This window comes from Oncorhynchus tshawytscha, linkage group LG01 (genome assembly GCF_018296145.1).
Source record: "Oncorhynchus tshawytscha isolate Ot180627B linkage group LG01, Otsh_v2.0, whole genome shotgun sequence".
Lineage (NCBI taxonomy): Eukaryota > Metazoa > Chordata > Actinopteri > Salmoniformes > Salmonidae > Oncorhynchus > Oncorhynchus tshawytscha.
In genome coordinates this window covers 82,593,835-82,615,396 of record NC_056429.1, presented here as the reverse complement: position 1 = coordinate 82,615,396, position 21,562 = coordinate 82,593,835, and the positions used below count along the sequence as shown (strand labels likewise).

The 21,562-nt window shown below is 41.4% G+C and overlaps 1 protein-coding gene across 1 annotated transcript in view; it reads left to right on the top strand.

Moving 5' to 3' along the window:
- Window positions 1-1,144: 1,144 nt before the first annotated feature.
- The window catches only part of LOC112261115 (disks large homolog 5-like), a 135,064-nt gene continuing 114,646 nt past the window's right edge, over window positions 1,145-21,562 (top strand). The window contains exon 1 of the mRNA XM_042328398.1: window positions 1,145-1,896. Coding sequence (XP_042184332.1) covers window positions 1,596-1,896 — 301 coding nt within the window. The 5' untranslated portion in view covers window positions 1,145-1,595. The remainder of the gene's footprint in view (window positions 1,897-21,562) is intronic.

Genomic DNA, 21,562 nt, shown 5'->3' with positions numbered 1-21,562 from the left:
TATATAGGGCACTACTTTTGAACAGGACCCATAGATGTTGCCAGGGGTGCAACTTTGGATTTACCAAACCATATACATATTATTTTATCCAGTTGGATTATCACTCCAAACAGCCTACCAGATTGCTCTGAGGTGTCCGCATGGTCCTAAAGCACACCAGTCCTCGTTTTGCATCACATTCCAATGATAAAACTGGGAGGGGGCAAAAATGCTATTTCAGAATGTGGGGAGGACTGTCCTCAGTGAAAGTTGGGTGTTACGCATAATAAAGTGTTCGCAAAAGGTATTCTGTTATAACCTACATATAACCTACACTGCATGACATCATATTTCTATGTCTTATAGCTTAGTGTTAGAGGCTACGTTTTATAGTGTTGGGTTAGAAATAGGCCATAGATGTCAGGGTTAGAGGCTGTGTGTTATAGCTTAGAGTTGACCCCATTGACCCCATCTCCCAGCATTTGCCTCCTCTCCTCATCTCGTCTTCCTCACTCAATCTCGTTTGTTTCTCAAGACCTTCTCATCTGCATGGCAGATGTGACTTCTGCCTCCAGTCACTGAATCCTTCTTTTAGATGATGTGAGAAGGATTCGACTATGTAGAGCAGAAGCAAAATTATAGTGCAGATGTGTCAACCAGTGAACAATCTAGATAGGAATACGTCCTAAATGAAACCCCATTCCGTATATAGTGCATTAGGGGCTCTGGTCAAAATGATGCATTATACAGGAAATAGGGTGCCTTTTGGGACCCAAAGAGGAATACATCTCTTTCAGTATTAACAGAATATTGTAATATTGTACACAAACTGATATCCTAATAATCGACAGAGTGTTGTGGTTTAGATATAGGTATTAAATACATCAGAGGAAAATGTACCATGAGAAATTATATAATGCAACAGACCTACTGAATATTTTTCACTACAAAGATCCTCCATTCAGCAGAAAATGACAGGTAATAACGGGGATAATTCAATATTGCTATTATTTTGTCGGTCTATTTTATCCCAAATGGTGTCCCTACCAATTGACAGTAATATTTTTCCACCTTTCAATGTAAAGTTTTAAGCCAGGTGCGTCTGTGGAAAGCCCCGCCCACTTGGCCATTGCACTAAAATATGATTGGCAGGGGAACTACAGCTGCTGCGCTCGAGTCATGGTGGAGGTTGCGGTTCTGGGGAAAGGCTCTTAAAGAGTTGTACTACTTTTCAGCATGTCGGTCGAACTCGATTTAGAAAGACCGGATTTAATGGGTATACGATGCGGACCACTTCAGACGTAGCCTAATGGTCACGAAAACGGAGGAAAAGTTGGATCTTGAACGCTGTGGTAAAATGTAACCCTTTTTCTTAGCGCACCAGTCAACAGCCCTGGGCAACAAATATGGCTACTTGGGTCTACTCTTCTTTCTATTTGGGATGAAAGGCGACACAATTTGGCTATGCACTACAATCGCGGGACTACAACTCAACTCTTCCAAGAAGTGACCTATCCAGAAATGGTTACGGCTGAAATGTATAGAGATCTTAAAGTGGTCAGCTGATAAAACGTAGGCAACGCGGTAGTCGTGCAAATAGCAGCGAGTTGAGAGAGATGGAGTCTAAGCACAAAGAGTTGTTAGATAAATGCTACCAGAACTTACTGGAGTCAATAACACATGCAGATCGGGTCGTGGAGGTGTTGTCTCAAACTGGTACCCTCACCCAATCGGAACGTTATGAACTGGGTCACAACTGCTCGTCCAACTCGGAGAAAGTGGTCCTTCTCCTGAAAATCTTGATAAGCAAAGAGAGAGACCATTTCAAAGACCTTTGCGCTGCCCTAGAAAAGACGCACCCTCACCTGAATTCTGCACTTTTAATGAACGGCGTTGGAGACGTAGATCATTCATCTGGTGAGAAATTACAATCCTCAAATCAAATGTCAAAGAATGTCATTATATTCGCATATTGTGAATAGCCTAAATATGGGTCAGAAATCTGTCAAATTCAGTCTTTGAGATGATCAAGACGATCACAAGTTGATGTAAACAACTTGACGTCACTCTGCCCCATGTGTGGTCTCAGTCCCACGTTCATTATGGACATCTGCCACATCTGGTGGTCCACTTTAAGATTTGATCTAGTGTCTGTCTCTCTCTCTCTCTGTGTGTGTGTGTGTGTGTTCTCCATTCCAACCTAATCCACTTCTCCAGCTTTGATGATATTAACAATATGACAACATAAAGGATAGCAGGACAAAGAGTGTGGAGGGATTTGGGATTTCTTTGGGTTAAATTCTACTTTTTTTTATATATATATATATATATATATATATATATATATATATGATATATATATATATATAGAGAGAGAGACAGTGATTTTACACTCACACATAGGTTTAACACCTTACCCCCCATTGCTATTAGTGAAAGTATTTAATGGAATTAAATTACTAAAATAATCAATCATTAACTGTACCGATGTTAAATGTCAAAGCCAACTGAGAGTTTGCACCTACATTACTGTGACTGTGTTATAAGGTGATCGTAATATGTGATAAACTTTGGACTGCTTTTCATGTTAAAACAAGGTAGAAAAGGTAGATAGTTTCTCAGAATCAGACAGAGAAGGTAAACTGGATTAACAGCTTTCATAGTAGCATTTTGAGCATACAGTATTCAATAAGAAACCTATAGTCAGAGTCTGAAACCTCAGTCTAATACTGGTAGGTGTATATGATACCCCAAAATATAGTTATTCCACCCCTTTCTTTAACCTGGGTACCAGTCAGTTTTTGCTCTCTTGTTAAATCCTTAAGGCATTGTCATGTTTGGCTTGTCAATGAGTATGGTTACATGCACACAATAATGCAATTATTGTGGGTAGTCAGATAGTATAATAATTTGATTCAAACATTTACATGCTTTGCAAGAACAATTCCCCTAATAATCCTGTTTTCATGGATACATGAGGGCACTGATGAACGCAAAAACTTTCCAATCAAAACATTCTACCACAGCGACCATGTTATTTTTCCTAAGCATATTTAATTCTGAGTTTGGACATACTGTATAAGGTTTGTATGTGAATACTACTTCTTCAGTTGTTACGAGTTCACTTCACTCTCGGTAAAGAGGGAGGCTCACTTCACTCTCTTTAAAGAGGGATGCTATCTTCACTCTCGGTAAAGAGGGAGGCTCACTTTACTCTTGATAAAGAGGGAGGCTCACTTCACTCTCGGTAAAGAGGAGGCTCACTTCACTCTCACTTCACTCTCTGTAAAGAGGGAGGCTCACTTCACTCTCTGCTCACTTCAAAGAGGAGGCTCACTCACTCTCGGTAAAGAGGAGGCTCACTTCACTCTCGGTAAAGAGGGAGGCTCACTTCACTCTCGGTAAAGAGGAGGCTCACTTCACTCTCGGTAAAGAGGGAGGCTCACTTCACTCTCGGTAAAGAGGAGGCTCACTTCACTCTCGATAAAGAGGGAGGCTCACTTCACTCTCGGTAAAGAGGAGGCTCACTTCACTCGGTAAAGAGGAGGCTCACTTCACTCTCGTAAAGAGGAGGCTCACTTCACTCTCGATCTCACTTCACTCTCGGTAAAGAGGGAGGCTCACTTCACTCTCGGTAAAGAGGAGGCTCACTTCACTCTCGGTAAAGAGGGAGGCTCACTTCACTCTCGGTAAAGAGGGAGGCTCACTTCACTCTCGATAAAGAGGGAGGCTCACTTCACTCTCGGTAAAGAGGGAGGCTCACTTCACTCTCGATAAAGAGGGAGGCTCACTTCACTCTTGGTAAAGAGGGAGGCTCGCGGCTGGTGCTAGCACATGTGCAGATCAAATACAACACTGGAACGCCGTTTAAGTTGTTTACGTGTCCTACTAATTCTAAAGATTGCTCAGAAAAGCAGGTTTTTTAATTAGAGGTCAACCGATTATGATTTTTCAATACCGATACCGATTATTGGAGGGCCAAAAAAGCCACTACCGATTAATCGGACGATATACAACCATGACAATTACAACAATACTGAATGAACAATGAACACTTATTTTAACTTAATATAATACATAAAATCTATTTAGTCTCAAATAAATAATGAAACATGCTTAAATAATGTTTAAATAATTTAAATAATTTTAAATAATGGTTTAAATAATGGAAAAACACAGTGTTGGAGAACAAAGTAAAAGTGCAATATGTGCCATGTAAAAAAGCTAACGTTTAAGTTCCTTGCTCAGAACATGAGAACATATGAAAGCTGGTGGTTCAATATTCCCAGTTCTTCAATATTCCCAGTTAAGAAGTTTTAGGTTGTAGTTATTATAGGAATTATGATGCGTCGACTATTTCTCTCTATACCATTTGTATTTCATATACCTTTGACTATTGGATGTTCTAATAGGCACTAGTATTGCCAGCCTAATCTCAGGAGTTGATAGGCTTGAAGTCATGAACAGCTTGTGAATCAAGCATTGCTAAGAGCTGTTGGCAAACGCAGTAAAGTCTGAATGAATGCTTACGAGCCTGCTGCCACCCATCCCCGCTCAGTCAGACTGCTCTATCAAATATCAAATCATAGACTTAATTATAATATAATAAACACAGAAATACGAGCCTTTGGCCATTAATATGGTGAAATCTGGAAACTATAATTTCGAAAACAAAACGTTTTTTCTTTCAGTGAAATACGGAACCATTAAGTATTTTATTGAACATGTGGCAACCCTAAGTCTAAATATTTCTGTTACATTGCACAACCTTCAATGTTATGTCATAATTACGTAAAATTCTGTCAAATTAGTTCTCAACGAGCCAGGCGGCCCAAACTGTTACATATACTCTGACTCTGCGTGCAATGAACGCAAGAGAAGTGACACAATTTCCCTAGTTAATATTGCCTGCTAACATGATTTTATTTTAACTAAATATGCAGGTTTAAAAAAATGCACTTCTGTGTATTGATTTTAAGAAAGGCATTGATGTTTATGGTTAGGTACATTCGTGCAATGATTGTGCTTTTTTCGCGAATGCGCTTTTGTTAAATCATTCCCCGTTTGGCGAAGTAGGCTGTGATTCGATGATAAATTAACAGGCACCGCATTGATTATATGCAACGCAGGACAAGCTAGTTAACCTAGTAATATTATCAACCATGTGTTGTTAACTAGTGATTATGTGAAGATTGATTGTTTTTTATAAGATAGGTTTAATGCTAGCTCACAACTTATCTTGGCACCTTGCTGCACTCGTGTAACAGGTGTGCAGCCTGACACGCAGTTTCCTCATGGAATGCAATGTAATCGGCCATAATCGGCGCCCAAAAATGCCAACCACCGATTGTTATGGAAACCTGTAATCGACCCTAATTAATCGGCCATGCCGATGTATAGGCTGCATTTTACACAGGCATCACAATTATTGGCAAAAGAGCTGATGTGATTGGTCAAAAGACCAATTCGTGGAAAAGTATCAGAATTGGGTTGCCTGTGTAAACATAGCCATATTCATAGCGTTTAACCGCTGCATTTGATGACACATTTTTGTGAGGTTGCGGCCTACCTATCTATAGTTAATGTGTTATTACACTTCAATGGTGCAAGTCTGTTGTTAGGCGTTGACATGCTCCATTGAGTTGAACGAAACTCAAGTTTGACTTATTGACCACACCAGCCATGCATGTGCCTCGTGTTGAGTTTGTCCATCCATATCAGACACGATCATGACACACAGGTGAAAAAAATGCAAAAACTATATTAATTAATGTCAAACACACATGAAACATTCATGAAAATTTGGCTAGTTCAGTCCTGGAAGATGAACATTGGGTTGTTATTTTACCTGAAACACATATGATCTTTTGTAGAATTTTGACAAGCAAACAAAATCATGTTTTTCTCTACTCCAAATATTAACACTAGAAAAGCTGGGCATCTAACAATCGCGTTATGAACCATTGCATTCTAACAGTCTTAATAAAAACATTTAATATATACACTACCGTTCAAAAGTTTGGAGTCACTTAGAAATGTCCTTGTTTTTGAAAGAAAATCATTTTTTTGTCCATTAAAATAACATCAAATTGATCAGAACAGTGTCTATACAGTGTAGACATTGTTTATGTTGTAAATGACTACTGTAGCTGGAAACGGCTAATTTTTAATGGAATATCTACATACATGGCAAGAAAAAGTATGTGAATCCCTAGGCTAATGACTTCTCCAAAAGCTAATTGGAGTCAGGAGTTAGCTAACCTGGAGTCCAATCAAATTTGAGTTTGCTATCACAAGAAGCATTGCCTGATGTGAACCATGACTCGAACAAAAGAGATCTCAGAAAACCTAAGATTAAGAATAGTTGACTTGCATAAAGCTGGAAAGGGTTAGTAAAGTATCTCTAAAAGCCTTGATGTTCATCAGTCCACGGTAAGACAAATTGTCTATAAATGGAGAAAGTTCAGCACTGTTGCTACTCTCCCTAGGAGTGGCCGTCCTGCAAAAATGACTGCAAAAGAGCACAGCGCAGAATGCTCAATGAGGTTAAGAAGAATCTAGAGTGTTAGCTAAAGTCTTACATAAATCTCTGGAACATGCTCTCTGTTGACGAGACTACGATACATAAATCACTAAACAAGAATGGTGTTCATGGGAGGACACCACGGAAGAAGCCACTGCTGTCCAAAAAAAACATTGCTGCACGTCTGAAGTTTCGAAAAGTGCACCTGGATGTTACACAGCGCTACTGGCAAAATATTTTGTGGACAGATGAAACTACAGTTGAGTTGTTTGGAAGGAACACACAACACTGTGTGGAGAAAAAAAGCCCCAGCACACCAACATTAAAACCTCATCCCAACTGTAAAGTATGGCGGAGGGAGCATCATGGTTTGGGGCTGTTTTGCTGCCTCAGTGCCTGGAAAGCTTGCTACCATTGACGGAAAAATAAATTCCCAAGTTTATCAATACATTTTGCAGGAGAATATAAGGGTCTCTGTCTGCCAATTGAAGCTCAACAAAAGTTGGGTGAAGCAACAGGACAACGACCCAACACACAGAAGTAGATCAACAACAGAATGGCTTCAAGAGAAGAAAATATGCCTTCTGGAGTGGCCCAGTCAGAGTCCTGACCTCAACCCGTTTGAGATGCTGCGGCATGACCTCGAGAGCAGTTCACACCAGACATCCCAAGAATATTGCTGAACTGAAACAGTTTTGTAAAGAGGAATGGTCCAAAATTTGTCCTGACCATTGTGCAGGTCTGATCCGCAACTACAGAAAACATTTGGTTGAGGTTATTGCCGCCAAAGGAGGGTCAATCAGCTATTTAATCCAAGGGTTCACATACTTTTCCCACCCTGCACTGTGAATGTTTATACATTGTGTTCAATAAAGAAATGAACTTATAATTGTTTGTGTGTTATTAGTTTAAGTAGACTGTGTTTGTCTATTGTTGTGACCTAAATTTATGCAGAAATCCAGATATTTCCAAAGGGTTCACATACTTTTTCTTGCTACTCTAGGCATACAGATTAAAGAACGTCAACAGTGAAGAGGTGACTCCTGGGTTGCTGGCCTTCTAGGCAGAGTTGCAAGGAAAAAGCCATACCTCAGACTGGACAATAAAAATATAAGATTAAGATGGGCAAAAGAACACAGACACTGGACCTCTGCTAGCATCTCAGAGTCTCCTCTTCACTGTTGATGCTGAGACTGATGTTTTGCAGATACTATTTAATGAAGCTGCCAGTTGAGGACTTGTGAGGCGTCTGTTTCTCAAACTAGACATTGTAATGTACTTGTCCTCTTTCTCAGTTGTGCACCGGGGCCTCCCACTCCTCTTTCTATTCTGGTTAGAGACAATTTGTGCTGTTCTGTGAAGGGAGTAGTACACAGCGTTGTACGAGATCTTCAGTTTCTTGGCAATTTCTCACATGGAATAGCCTTCATTTCTCAGAACAAGAATAGACTGATGAGTTTCAGAAGAAAGTTCTTTGTTTCTGGCAATTTTGAGCCTGTAATCGAACCCACAAGTGCTGATGTTCCAGATACTCAACTAGTCTAAAGAAGGCCAGTTTTATTGCTTCTTTAATCAACACAACAGTTTTCCGCTGTGCTAACATAATTGCAAAAGGGTTTTCTAATGATTAATTAGCCTTTTAAAATGATTAACTTGGATTAGCTAACACAATGTGGCATTGGAACACAGGAGTGATGGTTGCTGATAATGGTCCGTTTCCAGCTACAATAGTCATTTACAACATTAATGATGTCTACACTGTATTTCTGATCAATTTGATGTTATTTTAATGGACAAAAAGGCATTATTATTTTAAAAACCAAAAACAAGGACATTCTATGTGACCCCAGACTTTTGAATGGTAGTGTACTATTGCAAAAACGTATAATTTCTAATCAAATCAAAGTTTATTTGTCATGTGCGCCGAATACAACAGGTGTAGACCTTACAGTGAAATGCTTACTTACAGGCTCTAACCAATAGTGCATAAAAGATATTAGGTGAACAATAGGTAGGAAAATAAATAAAACAACAGTAAAAAGACAGGCTATATACAGTAGCGAGGCTATAAAAGTAGTGCTGATTGAGGTAGTATGTACATGTAGATATGGTTAAAGTGACTATGCATATATGATAAACAGAGAGTAGCAGTAGCGTAAAAGAGGGGGTTGGCGGGTGGTGGGTGGGACACAATGAAGATAGCTCCATTAGCCAATGTGCGGGAGCACTGGTTGGTCGGCCCATTTGATGTAGTATGTATATGAATGTATAGTTAGAGTGACTGCATATATGATTTGGTTATGTTTATGAAGGTTTTAGGTAGGCCTACCATTAGAATACCAAACCCCCCCCAAACATTTTCAGTAGTTTGTTACTGTAGGCCAGGGATCCACAATTACATTCAGCCGTGGGCCGATTTCTCCTTGAGCGGATGGTCGGGGGGCCAGAACATAGTTATATAGTGCCTTCAGACAGTATTCACATCCATTGACTTTTTCCACATTTTGTTATGTTCCTGCCTGAAATGGATTCAATTGAGATTTTGTTCCCCTGGCCTGCACACAATATCCCATAATGTCAAAGTTACAAATTAATAAAAATTAAAAACCTGAAATGTCTTGAGTCAATAAGTATCCAACCCCTTTATGACAAGCCTAAATAAGTTCAGGAGTAAAACTTTTCTTAACAGGTCACATAATAAGTTGTATGGACTCACTCTGTATGCAGTAATGGTGTTTAACATGATTTTTGAATGACTAACTAATCTCTGTACCCCACACACAATTATCTGAAAGGTCCCTTAGTCGAGCAGTGAATTTCAAACTCAGAATCAACCACAAAGACTAGGGAAAGAAACCAATATAGAGGATAATGGTGACTTTAAAACAGTTGCTGAGTTTAATTGCTGTGATAGCAGAAAACAACAGTAAGAAGGAAGCGTGTACAGCCTGTTCAGAATAAAAATATTCCAAAACATGCATCCATTTTGCAACAAGGCACTAAAGTAATAGTGTAAAAAATGTGGCAGAGCGATTTTTCCTGAATAGAAAGTGTTTAATATAACACATTACTGAATACCACTCTTCATATTTTTAAGTATAGTGGTGGCTGCATCATGTTATGGTTATGCTTGTAATCATTAAGGACTGGGGAGTTTTTCAGGAATAAAAATACATGTAATAAACTAAGCACAGGCAAAATCCTAGAGGAAAACCTGGTTCAGTCTGCTTTCCACTAGACACATGGAGATTAAATCAACTTTCAGCAGGACAATAACCTAAAGCACAAGGCCAAATCTACACTGGTGTTGCTTACCAAGAAGACAGTGAATGTTCTTGAGTTCATTTTGACTTAAATCTACCTCTAGGACGATACCTGGAAAAATGGTTGTCTAGCAATGATCAACTACCAATTTGACAGAGCTTGAAGAAGTTTGAAAATAATAATCGGCAAATGTTCCCCAGAGAGTCACACAGCTATAATCGCTGCCAAAGGTGCTTCTACAAAGTATTGACTCAGGTGTGAATACTAATGTGAATGAGATATTTCTATATTTATTTTTCAATACATTTGCAAAAATTTCTAAAACATGTTTTCACTTTGTCATTATGGGGTATAGTGTGTAGATGGGTGAGAACAAATATATATTTAATCTGTTTTGAATTCAGGTTGTAACACAACAAAATATGTAATAAGTCAAGGGGTATGAATACTTTCTGAATGCACTGTAAATAATTTGTACACTGCAAATTGACAGCAAGAACCCAAAACAGATATAGTATTTGAGAAAAACAAAATTATTTCAACCCTTGATTACATTGGGATACGATCACATATGCCTCTCTATTTATGTGTGTAAATACTTGGGAACAGATTTCCAAAATCCAAATCACTGAGCTAATTTCCTGGTGATTTTACAGTCTTTTATGTCCAAGAACAACAATTCTAAAAGAAATATACACATTTTGTTTTGCTCAGAAAACTCTGCAAATTTGGCCCGCGGCGCCGCCTATTTGGGAACTCTGCTGCAAGCTATATGTAAAAATGAAAAACCACAAAACAAATCAATTATATTTCAAAAGAACATCATATTTTATGTTCTGTTACTAGTTTGTGTTTAGTAGCCCTGGGCTATGCTACCATAAGTGCTCACATGAAGAACTCATGGAATGTAGCTGCTGTAATATGAATATGAAATGGAAACCATGCCATAATTTTAAGTTGTTTGGCAAATGTATTATCAGGTTTGAAGGTAAGACCCAGATGCAGACTGCTTTGAAGTAACAATGTTTGTTACAGCAACAGGGCCAGGCTAACAACAGTTCATGGCAGGCAGGGGTCGATAATCCAGAGTAGTGGGGCAAAGGTACAGGACAGCAGGCAGGCTCAGGGGCAGGTCAGGCAGAGGTCGGTAATCCAGAGGTGGGGCAAAGGTATAGGACAGCAGGCTCAGGGTCAGGGACAGGCAGAGTGGTCAGGCAGGCCGGCTCAGAGTCAGGACAGGCAAGGGTCAAAACCAGGTAGGCGAGAAAAAAAGAGAGACTGGGGAAAAGCAGGAGCTGAGACAAAACGCTGGTTGACTTGACAAACAAGACAAACTGGCAACAGACAAATAGAGAACACAGGTATAAATACACAGGGGATAAAGGGGAAGATGGGCGACACCTGGAGGGGGGTGGAGACAATCACAAAGACCAGTGAAACAGATCAGGGTGTGACATGTATGTGTTTTAGAAACCTTAGAACCGGCTCTTTTCGATAGGTTATGAAGGTTTTTTGTAAGCTCCATTCCCTTCTTTTTCAATTACCCACGGTGTGCAGTGTCTTCACAAGTCAATTGATAATATTGTCAAATGAATGTAGTTTTTAGGCTACATCTATTATTGTATGCCTATGTGTGAAATTAGTTTTGATATAGTTTAGGTGTAGTTTTGAAGGGCCAGTGTCCGATCGGCCATTGTCAGATGGCAGCCAACTGATGAAGGAAGGGTTATAAATGCTTATAACAGAAATTCTGTGATATCGAACTTCAGTGTGTTGAAAATACTTATTTAGGAAAAGTCAAGGATGGGGGGACATGACTTTGAAAATGGCAGAGTAATTCATGTTAAATTCATATGACCTCAAAATTATACTCTCAGAGTTTTTGGTTAGTTATTTATGATTCATCTCTCCTCGTTCATCTTTCAAATACCCACGTGGGGTTGTATGCTGCTGAAAACCAATGAGTAGATGGGGAGGCGGGACTTGCAGCGTGTCGAGCGTCTCTAATAGAACCAAGTTCTGTTTTTTTTTTTACACAGACACTTGTTCATGTGCACAAGCGCTGTGGGTGAAATGATTGAATAACATGTACAGTGCACATTTTGTTACATTACAGCCTTATTCTAAAAATGATTACATGTATCCCCCCCCCCCATCAATTTACACACCATACCCCATAATGACAAAGCAAAAACAGGTTTTTAGACATTTTTGCAAATGTATCTAATTTGAAAAAAAAATCACATTTACATAAGTATTCGGACAGTTTGCTCAATACTTTTATTGTAGTACCTTTGGCAGCGATTACAGCTTTGAGTCTTGGTTATGACGCTACAAGCTTGGCACACCTGTATTTGGGGAGTTTCTCCCATTCTTCTCTGCAGATCCTCTCAAGCTCTGTCAGGTTGAATGGGAAGCGTGGCTGCACGGCTATTTTCAGGTCTCACCAGAGATGTTTGATCGGGTTCAAGTCGGAGCTCTGGCCGGGCCACTCCAGGACATTCAAAGACTTGTCCCAAAGCTTCTCCTGGGTTATCTTGGCTGTGTGCTTAGGTTCGTTGTTCTGTTGGAAGGTGAACCTTTGCCCCAGTCTGAGGTCCTGAGTGCGCTGGAGTAGGTTTTCATCAAGGATCTCTCTGTACTTTGCTTCGTTCATCTTTCCCTTCATCCTGACTAGTCTTCCAGTCCTTGACGCTGAAAAACACCCCCACAGCATGATGCTGCCACCACCATGCTTCATTGTAGGGATGGGGCCACGTTTCCTCCAGAGGTGACACTTGGTATTCAGGCCAAAGAGTTCAATCTTGGTTTCATCAGACCAGAGAATCTTGTTTCTCATGCTCTGTTAGTCCAAGCGGGCTGTCGTGCCTTTTACTGAGGAGTGGATTCTGTTTGGCCACCCTACCATCAAGACCTGATTGGTGGAGTGCCGCAGAGAGGGTTTTCCTTCTGGAATGTTCTCCCATCTCCACAGAGTAACTCTGGAGCTCTGTCAGGGTGACCATCGGGTTCTTGGTCACCTCACTGACCAAGGCCATTCTCCTCCGATTGCTCAGTTTAGCTTGGCGGCCAGCCCAAGGAAGCGTCTTGGTGGTTCTAAGACGAGGCCACTGTGTTTTTGGGGACCTTCAATGCTGCAGAAATGTTTTGGTACCCTTGTAACGTAACAAAATGTGGAAAAAGGGAAGGGGTCTGAATACTTTCTGAATGCACTGTATGTGTACATTTATTTTGCAACACTTGGCACACGCAACTTGTGTGGTGAGTTGAATCGAACTCAAGCTCTTCAAACATTATGTAGTTGCGGCTAGTGTTAATTAATTCATTGGCACTTGTCTTTTGTTGAGCATCTGCAAAGGCTCTTTGCATTTCAAATAACAATTTACATTGCATGTTTCTCCTCCACACAGCCATAGTAGCATGCCATAGTTTCCAGTGATTCCTCCTGGTAAGATATCAATCTTATAATATCAATTATGAATTAACTTACTCAAATTTAGTGCAGTACACTGAATTGTAACAGTATGCCTATGGCTTTTAAAATTACATTGTCTTCTCCTGAGTGGCGCAGCGGTCTGAGGCACTGCATCTTAGTGCTCAAGGTGTCTCTACAGACCCGGGTTTGATCCCAGGCTGAGTCGCAGCCGGCCGCGACCGAGAGACCCACGAGACGGCGCACAATTGGCCCAGCGTCGTCCGAGTTAGAAAAGAAAAATACAATGACATTGTATTATAACAGTAGGCCTATGGCTGTTAAAATGACATGGTCTCTGAATTGTAACAGTAGGCCTATGGCTGTTAAAATGACATGGTCTCTGAATTGTAATAGGGCCAATGACTGTTAAAATGACATGGTCTCTGAATTGTAATAGGGCCTATGGCTGTTAAAATGACATGGTCTCTGAATTGTAGTAGGGCCAATGACTGTTAAAATGACATGGTCTCTGAATTGTAATAGGGCCTATGGCTGTTAAAATGACATGGTCTCTGAATTGTAATAGGGCCAATGGCTGTTAAAATGACATGGTCTCTGAATTGTAATAGGGCCAATGACTGTTAAAATGGCTACTATAAAGTATCTCATCCTCTGCTATGCCGCTGTCTGTCTGAAGCCTTATATTTCATCCATGCACCCATAGGAGCCCATTAGAAACCACACTCAGTGCGTACCAAATGGCACCCCATTTCCTATATAGTGCACTACTTTCGATCACAGTACTATGGGTCCTGGTCGAAATTAGTGCACTGTATAGGGAATAGGGTGCCATTTAGGATGTATTCTCTGTAATCCTACACCACCAGGCTGATGAGCAGTTCACACAGGTCACAATGGGCAGAGGCAGAGAATTAGAGAGGTAGAGAGGGGGGAGTGAAGCGAGAGCGAGGGGGAGATTGAGAGGGAGAACGTGTGAGAGACAGAGAGAGCTGGTGTTACAGTGGGTTCTTCCCCACACTACTGGGCAGACAGGTTCCTCCACTCAGTCACTCCTCTACAGGCCTTTTCCGGGACCTGTGCATTACGTGCCAAACGGAACAAAAACAGACTGAAACAGGGAGGGTACACCTGGGTTCCATTGAAAAACATTTTAAAACATTGTGTCCTAATGAACAGGAGCCTGTCCTGGCAGTCTTAGTCTAATTTTTGTCATTTGGTTAGTGAATTAGTCTAGTGATTGTCAAAATGACAAAAACAGTGGACCATTTTAGTCAACTAAATGCCCTTTTAATTTTTGTCACATTTTAGTCACAGCACATTTTTATTACCTCATTAACCTATTGTAAACATACTGTAAATCACTGACTTTCACGTGCACAAACATACATTCAGTGCCATCAGAAATGGAAGATGGCGCCATTCTGGATGGCTGCGTTTTGCAAGCTCCGACCCAACTTTGCTATTTTGTGAATCTTTTGTCGTTTACTTTTACTTTATTTTCTTAATGTATCCTCTACCATTTCTTACAACCAACAAGAACTTTTGACCATCAGATCGGCAGTTACTTACCTCAATTCCGGCTTCAACTTCGACTTCAACTCATTGGCCCTGCCCGCTTTCTGTAATTCTGACCCAATTTTTGGGCTACCCAAGAGGAAACGCTGACGTTTCCTGGCAACCTCTTCTCTCCATTTTACTGGCCAATGTTCAGTCACTTGATAATAAGATAGATGACCTCCAATCACGGATTTGCTAATAACGGGACTCTCGAAACTGCAATATTCTCTGCTTTTCTGAAACATGGCTCTCGGACAAGAGAGCCCCCATGGCTATCCAACTCAATGGATTCTCCATTCACCATGCAGACAGGAAAGCGGAGTCGGGAGAAATCCAGGGGGGGGATTTGCCTCTTCATCAACAACAACTGGTGTGCTGACTCGAGCACGGTGGAAGTGTTGAACCATTGTTCACTCATCTTAGAATACCTGATGGTCAAATGCCTACCCTTGTGCGGCAGTACAGGTTAGTTGAGGTAATTGAGGTAATATGTACAGTACCATTCAAAAGTTTGGACACATCTACTCATTCAAGGGTTTTTCTTTATTTTTTACTATTTTCTACATTGTAGAATAATAGTGAAGACATCAGTACTATGAAATAACACATATAGAATCATATAGTACCCAAAAATGTGTGAAACAAATCAAAATATATTTTATTTTTGAGATTCTTCAAAGTAGTGCCCCTTTGCCTTGCTGACAGCTTTGCACACTCTTGGCATTCTCTCAACCAGCTTCACCTGGAACGATTTTCCAACAGTCTTGAAGGAGTTCCCACATATGCTGAGCACTGGTTGGCTGCTTTTCCTTCCCTCTGCGGTCCAACTCATCCCAAACCATCTCAATTGGGTTGAGATCAGGTGATTGTGGAGGCCAGGTCATCTGATGCAGCACTCTATCACTCTCTGTCTTGGTCAAATAGCCCTTACACAGCCTGGAGGTGTGTTTGGGACATTGTCCCGTTGAAAAAAAATATGATACTCCCACTAAGTGCAAACCAGATGGGATGGCGTATCGCTGCAGAATGCTGGGATAGCCATGCTGGTTAAGTGTGCCTTGAATTCTAAATAAATCACCAACAGTGTCACTAGCAAATCACCATCACACCTCCTCCTCCATGCTTCACAGTGGGAACCGCACATGCGGAGATCATCAATTCACCTACTCTGCGTCTCAAAAAGACACGGCAGTTGGAACCAAAAATCTCTAATTTGGACTCATCAGACCAAAGGACAGATTTCCAAAGGTCTAATATCCATTGCTCGTGTTTCTTGGCCCAAGCAAGTCGCTTTTTCTTATTGGTGTCCTTTAGGAGTGGTTTCTTTGCAGCAATTTGACCATGAAAGCCTGATTCACACAGTCTCCTCTGAACAGTTGATGTTGAGATGTGTCTGTTACTTGAATTCTGTGAAGCATTTGTTTGGGCTGCAGTTTCTGAGGCTGGTAACTCGAATGAACTTATCCTATGAAGCAGAGGTAACTCTGGGTCTTCCTTTCCTGTGGCGGTTCTCATGAGAGCCAATTTCATCATAGCGCTTGATGGTTTTTGTGACTGAACTTGAAGAAACTTTAAAAGTTCTTGACATTTTCCATATTAAATGACTTTCATGTCTTAAAGTAATGATGCACTGTTGTTTCTCTTTGCTTATTTGAGCTGTTCTTGTCATAATATGGACTTTGTATTTTACCAAACAGGGCTATCTTCTGTATACCACCCCTACCTTGAGAGAATGCCAAGAGTGTGCAAAGCTGTCGTCAAGGCAAAGGGTGGCTACTTTGAAGAATCTCAAATATAAAATATATTATATTTATATAGTTTTGATGTCATCACTATTATTCTACAACGTAGAAAATAGTTAAAATAAAGAAAAACCCTTTAATGAGTAGGTGTGTTCAAACGTTTGACTTGTACTGTACATGTAGGTATGGGTAAAGTGACTGTATAAATAATAATCAGCGAGTAGCAACAGCGTATAAAAGGGGGTCAATGGAAATTGTCCGGGTAGCCATTTGATTAATTCTTTAGCAGTCTTATGACTTGGGGGTAGAAGCTGTTAAGGAGCCTTTTGGACCTAGTCTTGGAGCTCTGGTACCACTTGTCGTGCGGTAGCCAAGAGAACAGTCTATGACTTGGGTGGCTGGAGTCTTTGACAATTTTTAGGGCCTTCCTCTGACACCAGCTGGTACAGAGATTGCAGGAAGCTTGGTCCCAGTGATTTATTGGGCCGTACGCACTAGAGGTTGACCGATTTTATGATTTTTCAACGCCGATACAGATTATTGGAGGACCAAAAGCCAATACCAATTAATCGGCCAAATTATTATTATTATTATTATTATTATTGTTATTATTTTATTTTTTTGTATTAATGACGATTACAACAATACTGAATGAACACTTATTTTAACTTAATATAATACATAAATAAAATCAATTTAGCCTCAAGTAAATAATGAAACATGTTCAATTTGGTTTAAAAAATGCAAAAACAAAGTGTTGGAGAAGAAAGTAAAAGTGCAATATGTGCTATGTAAGAAAGCGTTTCAGTTCCTTGCTCAGAACATGAGAACATATGAAAGCTGGTGGTTCCTTTTAACATGCGTCTTCAATATTCCCAGGTAAGAAGTTTTAGGTTGTAGCTATTATAGAAATTATAGGACTATTTCCCTCCTATACCCTTTGTATTTCATTAACCTTTGACGATTGGATGTTCTTATAGGCACTTTAGTATTGCCAGTGTAACAGTATAGCTTCCGTCCCTCTCCTCGCTCCTCCCTGGGCTCGAACCAGCAACACAACGACAATTAGCGTGCGCTAACTTGCTAGCCATTTCACTTCGGTTACACAAGCCTCATCTCGGGAGTTGATAGGCTTGAAGTCATAAACAGCGCAATGCTTGACGCACAATGAAGAGCTGCTGGCAAAATGCACGAAAGTACTGTTTGAATGAATGTTTACGCACCTGCTTCTGCCTACCACCGCTCAGTCAGATTCTTAGATACTTGTATGCTTGTATGCTCAGTCAGATTATATGCAACGCAGGTCACGCTAGATAATATCTAGTAATATCATCAACCATGTGTAGTTAACTAGTTATTTATGATTGATTGTTTTTTATAATATAATTTTATGCTAGCTAGCAACTTACCTTGGCTTACTGCATTTGCGTAACAGGCAGTCTCCTTGTGGAGTGCAACAAGAGAGAGAGGCAGGTCGTTATTGCATTGGACTAGTTTTTAAAATGGATTTTTACCTTGATTTAACTAGGCAAGTTAGTTAAGAACAAATTCTTATTTTCAATGACAGCCTAGGAACAGAGGGTTAACTGCCTGTTCAGGGGCAGAATGACAGATTTGTACCTTGCAAGTTTAAATCCCGAGCTGACAACCTTTCGGTTACTAGTCCAACGCTCTAACCACTAGGCTACCCTGTAAGGTTGCAAAATTGCATCCCCGAGCTGACAAAGTGAATATCTGTCGTTCTGGCCCTGAACAAGGCAGTTAACCCACCGTTCCTAGGCCGTCATTGAAAATAAGAATGTGTTCTTAACTGACATACCTAGATAAAAAAAAAGAAGGCAAATCGGCGCCCAAAAAAACAGATTTCTGAATGTTATGAAAACTTGAAATCGGTCCCAATTAATCGGCCATTCCGATTTAATCGGTCGACCTCTAGTACGCACTACCCTCTGTAGCCCCTTACGGTCAGATGCCGAGTAGTTGCCATACCAAGCGGTGATGCCACCATGCTCTCGATGGTGCAGCTGTATAACTTTTTGAGGATTTGAGGACCCATGCCAAATCTTTTCAGTCTCATGAGTGAGAATAGGCATTGTCGTGCCTTCTTCACAACTGCCTTGGTGTGTTTGGACCATGATCGTGCTTTTGTGTGATATGGACGACAAAGAACTTGAAGCTCTCGACCCACTCCACTATAACCCCGTCGATGTGAATGGGGGTGTGCTTGGTCTTCCTTTTCCTATAGTCCATGATCAGCTCCTTTGTGTTGCTCACATTGAGGGAGAGGTTGTTGTTGTCCTGGCACCACACTGCCAGGTCACTGGCCTCCTTATAGGCTGTCTCATCATTGTCTGTGATAATGCCTACCACTGTTGTGTCGTCGGTAAAATCAATGATGGTGTTGCAGTTGTGCATGCCATGCAGTCGTGGGTGAACAGGGAGTACAGGAGGGGACTAAACATGCACCCCTGAGGGGCCCCCGTTTTGAGGATCAGTGTGGCAGGTGTGTTGTTGCCTACCCTTACCACCTGGGTTCGGCCCGTCAGGAAGTCCAGGATCCAGTGGCAGAGGAGGTGTTTAGTCCTTAGCCTGGTGATGAGCTTTGAGGACACTATGGTGTTGAACACTGAGCTGTAGTCAATGAATAATATTCTCACATAGGTGTTCCTTTTGTCCAGGTGGGAAAGGGCAGTGTGGAGTGCAATAGAGATTGCATCATCTGTGGATCTGTTGGGGCGGAATACAAATTGTAGGGGTATAGGGTTTTTGAGATGATGGTGTTGATATGAGCGATGACCAGCCTTTCAAAGCACTTCATGGCTACAAATGTGAGTGCTACAGGGTGGTAGTCATTTAGTCAGGTTATCTTGGCTTTCTTGGGCACTGTGACTATGGTGGTCTGTATAAAACATGAAGATATTACAGACTCGGTCAGGGAGAGGTTGAAAATGTCAGTGAGGACACTTGCTAGTTGGTCAGCCCATTCTCTGAGTATGTGTCCTGGTAATCCATCTGCCCCTGCGGCCTTGTTATTGTTGATCTGTTTAAAGGTCTTACTCACATCGGCTACGGAGAGTGTGATCACACAGTTGTCCGGAACAGCTGGTGCTCTCATGTATTGTTCAGTGTTGCATGCCTCGAAGCAAGAATAAAAGGCATTTAGCTCATCTGGTAGGTTCGCATCACTGGGCAGCTCAAGGCTGGGTTTCTCTTTGTAATCGGTAATGGTTTGCAAGTCCGGACACATCCGACAGGCATCCGAGCCGGTGTAGATTCAATCTTAGTCTTTATGGACGCTTGTTTGATGGTTCTTCAGAGGGCATAGCGGGATTTCTTATAATTGTCCGGGTTAGTGTCCCGCTCCTAGAAAGCGACAGCTCTAGCATTTTGCTCAGTGCGGATGTTGCCTGATCTATGGCTTGTGGTTGGGATATGTACGTGTAGTCACTGTGGGGATGACGTCGTCGATGCACTTATTGATGAAGCTGGTGACTGATGTGGTATACTTCTCAATGCCATCGGCTGAATCCCGGAACATATTCCAGTCTGTGCTAGCAAAACACTCCTGGAGCTTAACATCCACATCATCTGACCACTTCCGTATTGAGCAAGCCACTGGTACTTCCTGCTTGATTGTTTTGATTGATAAAAATATATATATTTCACTTTTATTTAACCAGGTAGGCTAGTTGAATTCATGTGACATGCTGGTAAAAATGTGTTAATACAGATTTATGTTTTTGCCTACATTAAAATCCCTGTCCACTAGGAACACAGCTTCTGGGTGAGCATTCTCTTGTTTGCTTATGGCCTCACTAACACCGTTGATTGCGGTGTTAGTGCCTGCATCAATTTGTGGTAGCAAATAGACAGCTACGAAAAATATAGATGAAAACTCTGTTGGTAAATAGCGTGGTCTACTGCTTATCATGAGGTACCTGTACTTCAGGCGACCAAAACCTTGACACTTTCTTAATATTAGAGATCGCGCACCAGCTACTTTTGAAAAATAGACAGCGACCACTACTATTCTTACCAGAGTTTGCTGTTCTGTCTTGCCGATGCACGGAAAACCCAGCCAACTGTATATAATCCATGTCCTCTTGGAATATCTTTCGGGACTTCGTCAATATCGTCGAAGAGTTAACCACCTCCGTCGTTGACTCAAACGAGCAAAAGGACAATATAGGAATAAGGTGGAATCATATTACACAGGCTCTGAGGCCTGCCACATGTGGCAGGGGCCACATTTCATTATGGATTTCAATGAAAGACCCAGCCGTGATTGCCCAACCATGCCTCTCTACCAGACGAACTCAATGAATTTCATGCTCGCTTTGACAATAGCAACATCGTGCCAGGTGTGAGGTCCTCCACCGACCCAGAAGATTGGGTGATCTCGCTCTCAGAGGCCGACGTGAATAAATTATTTAATCAGGTCAATACCCGCAAGGCTGTATATTGCCAGTAATTTTCAACCTCTCCTTGTCCCAGTCTGTAATCCAGTAATTTTAAGATGACCACCATCATTCCTGTTCCCAAGAACTCTAAGGATTCATGCCACAATGACTGCCACCCTGTAGCACTCACATCTGTAATCATTAAGTGCTTTGAGAGGCTGGTTAAGGCACACATCAACTACATCAACTCCAACATTCCAGACACCCTAAACACACTACCATTTTCATACTGCCCCAACAGATTCATAGACGACGCAATCTCAATTGCACTCCACACTGCCCTCACCCACCTAGAAAAGAGGAATACCTATGTGAGAATGCTGTTCATTGACTACAGCTCAGCGTTCAACACCATTGTCCCCTCCAAGCTCATCACCATGCATAGGACCCTGGGACTGAACACCCCCCTCTTCATCTGGTTGCTGGACTTCCTGACGGGCCGTCCCCAGCTGTTGCGGGCCATTCCACGCTGACCCTCAACACAGGGGCCTCACAGGGGAGTGTCCCCACCTTTACTCGCTGTTCACCCATGACAGCGTGGCCACGCACGATTCCAACGCCATCATCATCACCTGGCAGTGTGGGGCCGGAACAACAACCT